Consider the following 10,647-nt stretch of genomic DNA (forward strand, 5'->3'; position numbering starts at 1 on the left):
TCCCAAAAATGGCACTACAGCATGTAAAAATATAATATAAGCTCTGGCGGACTTGGTTCTATGGTAGGTCTTAAAGGGTTAAATTTCTATATTAGTTTTAAGCTGTATGGTCTTATGTTTGGGGCTCCTGATTGTAGCTTTGCTCATTTATATTCTGACCTTGCACCTTCCTTCGTTCTTTGCCTAAAACTTGCTGCTTTTAGCTTCTCCTAAAAGCTTAGTTTCTTCTTATTAAATTCTGTGAGCCTGGTAAAGGGCAGCACCTTAGTGTGTGCGATCTACTGCCTTTTTTAAAAATAGCTGTTATTTATTCAAATGAATGGTGATGGAGTCAGTGTTTGCTTGGTGCGGCACGAGAAAAAAACAGCAATGTTGACGGACTGCCCACTGTTGTTTTGAACCACACAGACTGATGACACCTGACCCGGCATGCAAAGGGCACGCCTGGAGCTGCTTTGAGATTTAACTCTTGCAGCCTTTTGGAGATGGTACATTATGCTTGGAGGAAATTATTTGTGCTAAATGGGTGGAATTGGATGTTGTTTATAATTAGTATTGTGGACATTTGTGTTCTTGTTCAAAGTTTTCGGGCAGTGTGCAAGCAGGAAATTGTGCACATCAGTGTAGTGTAGATTTTGAGTCAGACTAGGAGTCAGGTAAACATTTGATAAGGAACTTTTGTTTGTGGAAGCTTAAATGATACTTCTGTGTTTTGCGACGACAGATATGTGAACCTTATGTAATCAAAACGGAAGTAAGCATTTTTAGGTGGAGCTGCAATCACGTCTTGCTTTCCTGACATGTACTATCCTGTCTTTTACCCTCTTTCACTCAGGGATGCAGTGCAGCTGAATGTCCTGGCCACTCAGATGATGCTGGCCCTGGCTCACAGGATGAAGCACCTGGAGGTTTTTATTCACATCTCCACAGCCTATGCCAACTGTAACCGAGAGCTCATCGAGGAAGTTGTCTACTCTCCCTCCGTAGACTACCGAAAACTCATCGATACTCTGGAGTAAGCTGATCTGGAATGTGATCAAACAGCACTGACACCAAACGTCTGCTTCACGTGTGCAGATATGAGGACGTAGCAGTCATTGCTAAATGGCAGCATTAAGTTTAATAGTTTTTTTTTTTCCAGACTTTGATGGATTTAAAAGCAAGTAGGAAGTGCATTTCAAGATTAATGCCAGTGAAATAAAGCGAAGCACTTCAGCTTAACTCTGGCTTTACAGTAAATGGCTCAAGATAGATTAGTAAAGTCTGTGGAGTAGAGATTAGTGCTATGATTCTGGGGGATTTTATGTACAGAGCTGTTCAGTGAACGTTTGAGTGCGTGTGCAAAGAGACAGCATGCAGAGTTTGTTGTGTACAGTACACACTGATCTTCTGGATGGGCAGAGTTGCTCGAGGTTGTTGTGTAGCGGTTGAATAGTGATGAGTGAAACGACCTAATGAGCTGGAATATAATTTTTCCTTTTGCCCAACTCTGGATTTTATATGGAAGGTGGAGCAGATGGGCATTGTTGGCACACGTAATTCGCTCTTCAGGTTTCTCTTTTTACCTTGTTCCAGTTATGTAATCATGACAACTGTGTTGTTCGTGTTTGCATTTCTTTGTTCTGAGCACATTTTTAGGAGTGTAATCACATGTGGTTTGCATGGAAGAGAGGGTTAAACTCTTTTCCCACCTGGTCTGTTGGAGACTTTTTTTCCTTTTCTTTTTCTCTCACGCTTGAGAACAGTCCAAAAGAGCAAATCGTATTGCTTAGCAGACTTTCTGCAGACTGAATAAATTAATAAAACTGTGGGCACTGGTAATGAAATGAGGTATTTTGGTCCATTTAATGAACTTGTGCATCAAACAGCAGTTATTCTCTTTACACGCATTATCTATAGACTGTATATAAAAAATGGATATGTATACATGTCCATTTATTTATTATTTTTTTTATTAAAAAAAGCAAAAATATGGAAGTTGCCATTTTGAGATGCCTACAACTTTCTGAATTCCACATTGTAGAGATTTTGGATGTTTTTGGTGTTGACGGCCGTCCCAAAATCCCTTCTTTGTTCATTGTAGTTTTAGAGTAATCTTTGATGAGTGAACGCTGTTGGTTTGGCTTTAATTTGAGCTTAATGTTGCTCATTACTACTTGTTTGCCCTTTCCCCTGGTGTGTTTGTTAGTGAAATGTTGTGTGTAATGAGAGCGTGGTGCAGCGTGGGAGAGACGATGACATTTTACACAAACGGGTTTAAGCAGTTGGTGAATTCTAAGTCTAAAGGAAAATAAAGTGAAAAGAAGGACATGAATATTGTTTTGGCTGTTATACTTTTGTCCTGTAATTACAGCTGGTTTGATTTTTTTTTTGTGTGAGTAAGGCTCCCCTGGAGGTGTGGCTTCCTAACACTTGAAGAGAGTTTTTCTGAACAGCAGCAGTAGTGCTAGTGACAGATGTGACAACCTACAATACCTACGTATTGCAAAGTGTTGAGGGGAATGTGCCATTGCTTTTTGGATATTCTCTGGGTTTAAATATTGTTGGGGCAGTCACCCACACAGTGATTAGTACTGGAGAATGAGCAATATTTCTGTTTACTTCAGACTGGAAAGCCCTGCAGGTCATAAAATTAAATGAAGCAAATACAGGGCTAATCTCTCTCTGTCTCTCTCGGTCCAGCTGGATGGATGACGATCTGGTATCTACACTGACTCCCAAGCTAATTGGAGAACATCCCAACACTTACACCTTCACCAAATCTCTGGCCGAATATATGGTGCAGCAGGAGGCTGGAGACCTCAACGTAGGCATTGTCAGACCCTCCATAGTTGGAGCCAGCTGGAAAGAGCCCTTCCCAGTGAGTAATTCCAGATGCTGGTGTTACGCTGCGTTTTCATTATTACTGTAGAACCTTAAATTGGTAAAGAACAATGCATAATCGTGTCTTTTATATATTATTTGGATTTGTTCCCCCCCAAATTTGGTCTTCTTCACCTCTCCTTTTTGCCAAGCACAATTGTGGGAATTCTCCTAAAGTTTAAGCAGCAGTGTGATTGATTTATTTTTTTTATTAAGTCAGTTGAACATCTGCCTGAAAGTTATATTTCAGCTTTAATATTTTCATTGCTTTTGTTAAACTTTGTCATTCAGCTTTGGTGAGTAAGCGCATTGTTTCAACATTAATATTCTATCTTTCAGGGCTGGATTGATAACTTCAATGGACCCAGTGGGATTTTCATTGCAGTAAGTTCACAGGAAAAATAACTGTAGGTGGGGTCTAGAAGCCTAAACTGTTTTATGATTGCTCGTATTTACAGCACAATCAGAGAGCTTTGAGTGGTATTGAAGTATTTAAGATTCTGGTGGTAATTTACTGTTATTCATGATGATTGGTTACATAAACAACTGTGCCGTATGTTTGCTTTGAAGAGCTAGTTGTGGTTTATTAATTGTTATAAAGTCTGTGGTGTGATTTGTGATTGTGGTGTGTTTTCCACAAATCGGTTGCATTAATACTTCCTCTACGCCACCCCCTCTTAGGCTGGTAAAGGGATCCTCCGAACAATGAGAGCATCTAATAATGCTGTGGCTGACCTGGTTCCTGTAGATGTGGTCATCAACACTACGCTGGCTGCAGGCTGGTACTCAGGATCACAGGTGCTTAACAGGTGAGAGACCCACACATTAACACAACTTTAGTCAATATTTGTTTTTTAATTCATCTTAGTTCCTCTGACATCTTTCCCTTTTTACGGCAGGCCTAAAAGCATACCCGTGTACAATTGTACAACTGGTGGGATTAACCCGTTTCGCTGGGGAGAAGTCGGTAAGACAATTTCTTGCCTAAACGCAGCCTATGAGGGGGAAGCCCCTGACAGTGGAAGCTTATGCGCTTTAACGTGGCGTCTAATGATATACCCTCACTGTAACTTGATTCCCGACCTGCCACACCCAAAGCAGAAGCTTTTGTTTACCTGTCCCTTATGGATATTGATTTAGGGCAGTAAAGTATCCCAAGCGCATCTTTCCCCAGTATAGAAGTTGCACATTTTGGAAAACTGTTCATAATCTCATCATGTCCTGTATTTGTGCTGAATTCTCTTAATGCTTTGCATTTAAATTTCATGGTTTAAACTGTAGCTCCTGCTCTAAGTGCAGTGTTTTAAGCTTTTAAATGTAAAACCGCTATGTCCTAAAACTTGAATTCTGGTGTGCTGGCAGTTAAATTACTGAGCCAGGTGCAGGGCTTGCATATATAAAATTAGGGTGGCAGCGACCGTGACAGAACGAGCTTGAGAGTCACTCCCCTTTGTTTAAAGTTGCACTGTGCATTAAAAAGGTGACAGATAACAGCATGACACAGTTTCAAATAGGAACTGAGAACGAAATGACTTTATCCAGATCATGTAGAGGCTCGCCTCAGGGTTTAAATGATATTACACAATTTCTCAGTTTGCAGATCTTGACAACTCCTGCTGCATACAGTGCTGTGCAAAAGTCTTGAGCCACCCCTCATTTAATTAGTTTGCTTCCAAGTTGCCAGATTTCTTTAGTATTATTATTGGTGGCCGTGAGTAACAGTTCTCCAGGCTTTCTAAAGGTCCTTTAAAGTTTTTTTTGTTAGCTGCTTTTTTCACTAATAAAAGAAGTGAGACAGGGACACTGCACAAAAACTAGAGCAAAAACCAGCGGCAACAGGTCTGATGGAGCGATTCATCCAAATGTGAAATTATTGTTCAAATCATTAGTATGTACAGAGCTGGTCAAAGGTTCACAGTGAGTGTCTACACCCATCTATAGAGCAGGGTGGAGGCTCTCTCATGGTTTGTGGCTACATTTCACCCAGTGTTGTTGGATATCTTGTCAAAATTGGAACTGTGAACACAAACGTGCCTCTGTAGACTGATCCACTATGCAGTACCATCTGCTTGGCAACAGTTTCATTTTTCAGCATGACGATGATCCTGAACACACAGTAAACCTGGATGGAAAAGTGTAGGATCATCTCGACAGAGAATGGAACAAAGGGCACCCAAAATTCAAAGAAGAGCTTTAAATGCCCTTAAAGAACCCTGGAGAACAGTTCCTGAGGACTAATAAAAGAAATTACAAATTTTTTCTCCACATGGAGCATGCATTCACATCCATTTTGATAGTTTGGACAGGTTGCTGAGTTCTCATATTGAGGTGAAGTGTGATTATTCTCACACTGAGCCATTCAACAGCGGTAACGAGTAGCTCAAATGTAGAGGAGGAGTCAACAGGACTGAACAGGCCAATCGCAGCAGTTGCAGGCTGATCGCCACACAGGTGGTGGAGGTGCACATTTGGTTGCATCAGTTGCTGTTATGACACACCTCATCCCCTGTAATGCTGCCATTTTTAGATGCCTGATGTTATTCACCTTACATTATTTGTTATTGTATTAGCACCCTTTTGTCTAGCTAGTTTCCTAACAGCTAAGGCAGTTGAAAACTAGGAAATCTAACTTTTTCTAGTTCCGGTACAAACCTTGTGGCTTTGTATATCTGCAGAACATATAGTATAGTTTTCCCACATGGCTCAACCTTCTAGCCAGTCATAAAGGCAAAACAATGTAACGGCAATCTTAAAGCTGCTCATTGATGACTTGTGTTGAACAACCTTCTGTTTCTTAGAGTACCATGTAATATCCACATTCAAGAGGAACCCCCTTGAGCAGGCCTTCCGTCGGCCCAATGTTAATCTCACATCCAATCACCTAATCAATCAGTACTGGATCGCCGTGAGCCACAAAGCTCCGGCCTTCCTCTATGATCTGTACCTCAGGCTGATTGGACGAGAACCCAGGTAACCTCGTCATTGCCGTTTCGGATGTGCCGTGCCGCTGCTGTTCTAACAGAACCCCCTACCCCAAACACACACACACTCGCATTTCCGCCGGCTTACACTGTCACCCTTCCTTTATCGAAGTAGCCTAACGTCATAGCTGCAGTGCTGCTGTGTTAAAGATGCTTGTGTGCAGTTTTGCAGGTGAAGAATGTATAACCCAGCTGTTCTCCTGAACATGCTGGATTCTGCACTCTTTGCGTCTTTCTAATGTTTGTATTTTCAGTTAGATTTCCAAAACCTCGGCACCAAGTTCACTTCAGTCCAGCTCATAAATGGACTGAAGTGGACTCAAACTGTCTTGTTTTGTTTCCAAAGACTAGATCCAGTGTTCTGTTGTGCTGCTAATTAGACGATTACAGTGGGCCTGCGTCTTTCCTTGTATCAAAAGGAGGAGAAAATGAACGTGCATTCCTTTTCTTCTCGTCCTCTGTGTCCTTCCTGTTCCGTCATATGTGATTCTCTCTCCTACAGAGTACTGTATAAACATGTCCTTCAAGACCAATCCCTTAGAGCAGGCTTTCAGAAGGCCCAATGTCAATCTACGCTCCAACCCCTTTACTAATCAGTACTGGACCACTGTCAGCCACACGCTGCCAGCCCTGCTCTATGATGGCTATCTCACGCTGATGGGCCGGAAGCCCCGGTAAGGTTGCAACTGCCCCTCAACCCTCTCCTGTCTGCCAGTCTGCCCCCTGCCTCTCCCAATTTCCCCACACTCCACTCCTCCCTGAATGTCTTTTTTTTTTTTTTTCCTGGGAAGGTGGAAACAAGGGCAGAAGGAACAATGTTTGCAGTGTCTTTTCTTGACGTCAGCTGTTAATGTAGGCAGTATCCGAGCATGTGTTTTCAATTCAAAGAAGATGCCACGTGCCTTTTTTTTTTTTTTTTTTTTCTTTCGTGAACAAGCCATGCTGTGAACATGACATCCATTATCCGCCGGTCTTCACCCAATCATGGAAAATGCTGAGGCACCACGAGACTTCTTGACCAATCGAGAAAGTTGTGCTCAGTTGGACATCTTGTGTCTCACTGAAAACAACACTACTGCATGCAAACTGATTGGTAATTCATTCTTAGTCTAAATTCTAAAGCCACAAATATTTCAGACGGCAAAAGTGACACCTTTATAGTTTTAAAATCAGCAGTGCTGTTTCTGATTCTAAATAAATAAATAAATAATAAAAATAAATGAAAAATGAATTGGACAAAACTTGCTGTGCTTAACTGTCTGAAATACTCATGGATGGCTGAATGGGTAATTTGTATTGAACCTAACTGGCTTTGTCACCAGCTACAAGAAATGATTATCCCTGCTTCTGTATGCTGATCAACCATGCATGTTTGTCACATCTTTGAATCATTTGTGTTCGCAGAAGGAATCTGAGTCATATCAATCTGCCTTCATTAGTGTAGCAGTTTAAAAGGACAGCATTACAGGCCTCGCGTTGCAGCCTGCCATTTCTGTTCATGACAAATTGAAACGTCTGAAGTAATTTGATCCAAAAGTGGTTAACATTTACAATTTACTGGATGACAAAAAAGGTGGCATTTGAAGACTCGGATCCCTTTTATCCTGCTAACAATATTGGCTGCTTCTTTGCACACTGATCACAACATCACCTTGAATCATTCCTACTAAAAATTTGATTATCTCCATCTGAACTAACACAAAAATTAAGTATCCTAACTGGATTCATCTGTGTTACCAGGAGGACAATATCACCTCCACTGTAAGTTTATTTTCTGAGGAACTTAAGCTGATTTAGTTCATTTTTGTGTTGAGCTTTTAATTATTTTGGGTAAAATATTGACCTAGACTGGGTCATGGGTTCATTTGAGTGAACTGTCTGTCCTCCTGGCCTATAAACAGATTAAATCCAGTTGATTTGTTTGCTGATTTGTGTGACTCACTTTGCCGCAGGGGAGAAATTGCCACCTTGACTTGCAGTGCTATGAAAAAGTTTGGAAAATACTCCTATCTTTCAGGCAAGCTATAACCTTACCAAAAACTGTGAAAAAAGTATGACCTCCAAATGTCCTAATCTGGGGTTTAATAAAATTATTACACGATTGAATTTAAATTGTCTGGAAAAACTACAACATGCTTCCTTTGTTCTCTCCAGGAGTAAGAAAGTTTTAAAAAGTGCTGGCAAAAGAAAATGATGTGGAGTAGCTGACAAATCTGTTTTCCACAAAGCTTAAAACTTTTTCTTGGCACTTTTTAAGATTTTGACAGGATGGGAACAATAAAAACTCAAAGTTTAGATCAATAAATCAGCCACAGCATTAACTCCACCTACCTAATAGTTTCAGATTGCTTCATTTGAGTTTTCTAACCAATCTGGTCATGGGCAAACATCAGCTGAGATGTACCTTTGGTTTCTGGCACTAGTTTGAGAATGTGGTTTGTAACACTGAGTGTTCACTTCTTCTGTCATTTGCGTTAACGCTGTGGCTGATGGCTACCGTATGCAATCTCATAGCACTGTACAGCTCAAATGATCACTTTTTTAAATCAAGATCAGCTTAATCAAATGTGCAAATCAGTGAAGTCATGCCCATAGCGTAATCGGAGAGGTCAAATCGATCTGAGATATACAGGAATAACAAATTTGACTGCAAGCGGTTAATTTATATACATACATATATACATTGCTCTCTCTGGTACCTGTCTTTTATAGCCTAATATTTCTCTAGACTGTCTAACCTCTGCCCCTGCTCCCAAACACTTTGGCATACTCTTCTCCTTTCCTTCTCATCCTGCCTCTTTATCCCACCACTTTTTATCTGTCCTGTCCTCTTCCTCATCTTCCTTCTGGTCCTACTCTGCAAACACTATTTATCCACAACACTGCTGTCTTTTCCTTACACTGCCCCTCCGCTACATGCCGTTTGCCATAGGATGATGAAGACAATCACTCGCCTCCACAAAGCCATGATGGTACTGGAGTATTTCACCAGTCACTCCTGGGTGTGGAACACTGACAACATGGCCATGCTGTTGGCCCAGATGAGCCCTGAGGATAAAAAGGTAGGGAGGGTCGCTATGAATAAACAATGTTTAATCATCGCTCCGCACACTGCTTCATTCACACTCCGTGCCTCAGTTTCCCGTGCCTGCCCCGCCCACGCTGCAGTCGTTTACACGCTGTGGCAGAGTGGAGTGCCAGAGTGATAATGTCTAGTAGTCGGCTGGTAAGGCAGAGCGTGATTCATTCACTGCTGACGTCAGTTTGTTGTGAACGGGATCATTGTTCTGCGTTGCAACTGTCTGGAGGAATCTGGACTCAACATTACGACACTGACGTCTTGTGGAGTCTTTTCGAGAAAATAATCAGATGCTTTCAATCCGGGGCGTCAAATTCATGTTACACTGGCCACATACAGCATACTTTCATCTCAGAACTTTAGCTACACATTTAATCCCTGATGTCTTAGTAATTTAAGAAAGAAGGGCAAATTCAACAGTTTTTCTAATGTTGCTGTAGCAAAGAAGGAAATCTCCTGGGATGCCTCTTTGAGCTTAAAGTAATAAATAAATGTGCAAGTTCACAGAAAGTTCTGGTAGCTCACTGCCCAGACTAATTATGAAAATTATTAAATGAATTCACTACTTTTTCTACGGCAGTTCTGTTGCAAAGAACAGAAATTTCTATAGTGGATGGGTTACTCCGTTATTTAGGTGTAGCATGAATGGCCATCCGAGATGTTTTTATGTAGGAGAAGCTGTAACGGTTATGAAAATACAGTTAACTTAAAAATACTGGGCTTGTTCCAAGCTGTCCAGTGGTTTGATTCTGGCCCCCGGGCCTTATGTTTGACACCTCTGCTTTACATTATATTAGCAAAGTTAAACTTTTAATTTCACAGAATTTATTTTTTATTTATTTATTTTTTTAGTGCATTTGTCTCGCCTAACGAGGATACAGGCTCCTTAGACGGAGGATTCAAGGGCTTGAATTTCCTTACTGAAGCAGAGACTCTGTTCCCACGTCCCCCAACAGTTGACCACACAGTGCCTCGCTTGTATTATTTCCTAGAAGGCACCACGGGGGGGAACTGCCACAGTAAGCTGGAACACTGTCAGATCCACAATGCAGCCTTCTTACCATGAAAGCGTCCCCTGTTGAGAGTTGATTTAAATGTTTGTTAATTCAGAATCGATAAAGGTTTGTCATGAGTACATCTCTCATAAACAAATGTTGCTGCTGAGGCATACTGAGGGTGTTTCTTGTTTCTCTTGCTGCAGATATTTAACTTTGACGTGCGTCAGCTGCACTGGGCAGAGTACATGGAAAATTACTGTATGGGCACCAAAAAATATGTCCTCAACGAAGAGCTGTCGGGGCTGCCTGCTGCACGCAAACACCTCAACAAGTAAGAAGTCTATGAAATTAAATCTGTCATCCTTTCCTCCAACACAGAGACACAGGAAGTAGTAGCATTCAAAGTGATGGGCTCTGGCAGGCTCTTTAAAGTTCACCACACAAAAGATGCTTTTCTGCATCGCCAGTTAAATGTGCTGTATGCAACTTTTCGTTAATGGGTTTGAAAACTTTTTATTGACAATATTTAAAAAATTTTTTTTAAATATTTTAAATATTTTTTTTAATATTTAATTTTTAAATATTTGCACAAAAGATGCAGAATTGTTGCTCACAAATCCAAATACTGTATTGGCTGATTAAAGTAAAAATGCAGGGTGGTTTGTTTTTAGTTTTTTTGTTTTTCCTCTTTGGGGAGGGGGTGTTTATGCAAGACCCACACTGGGGT

At 41.0% G+C, this 10,647-nt stretch overlaps 1 protein-coding gene across 2 annotated transcripts in view; it reads left to right on the top strand.

Annotated features, from left to right (window-relative positions):
* Positions 1-10,647, top strand: part of far1 (fatty acyl CoA reductase 1) — a 30,810-nt gene that overhangs the window by 15,946 nt on the left and 4,217 nt on the right. The window contains exons 5-12 of one of the 2 annotated variants that reach the window (XM_082542299.1): positions 836-1,015; positions 2,683-2,860; positions 3,202-3,246; positions 3,544-3,671; positions 3,762-3,829; positions 5,661-5,832; positions 8,776-8,905; positions 10,124-10,251. In XM_082542299.1, coding sequence (XP_082398425.1) covers positions 836-1,015; positions 2,683-2,860; positions 3,202-3,246; positions 3,544-3,671; positions 3,762-3,829; positions 5,661-5,832; positions 8,776-8,905; positions 10,124-10,251 — 1,029 coding nt within the window. Of the gene's footprint in view, positions 1-835; positions 1,016-2,682; positions 2,861-3,201; positions 3,247-3,543; positions 3,672-3,761; positions 3,830-5,660; positions 5,833-6,345; positions 6,518-8,775; positions 8,906-10,123; positions 10,252-10,647 lie in introns of both variants that reach the window. The other variant, XM_082542300.1, reaches the window with a different exon arrangement.

Source organism: Aulonocara stuartgranti (genome assembly GCF_965226115.1).
Source record: "Aulonocara stuartgranti genome assembly, chromosome: 7".
Classification (NCBI taxonomy): Eukaryota; Metazoa; Chordata; class Actinopteri; order Cichliformes; family Cichlidae; genus Aulonocara; species Aulonocara stuartgranti.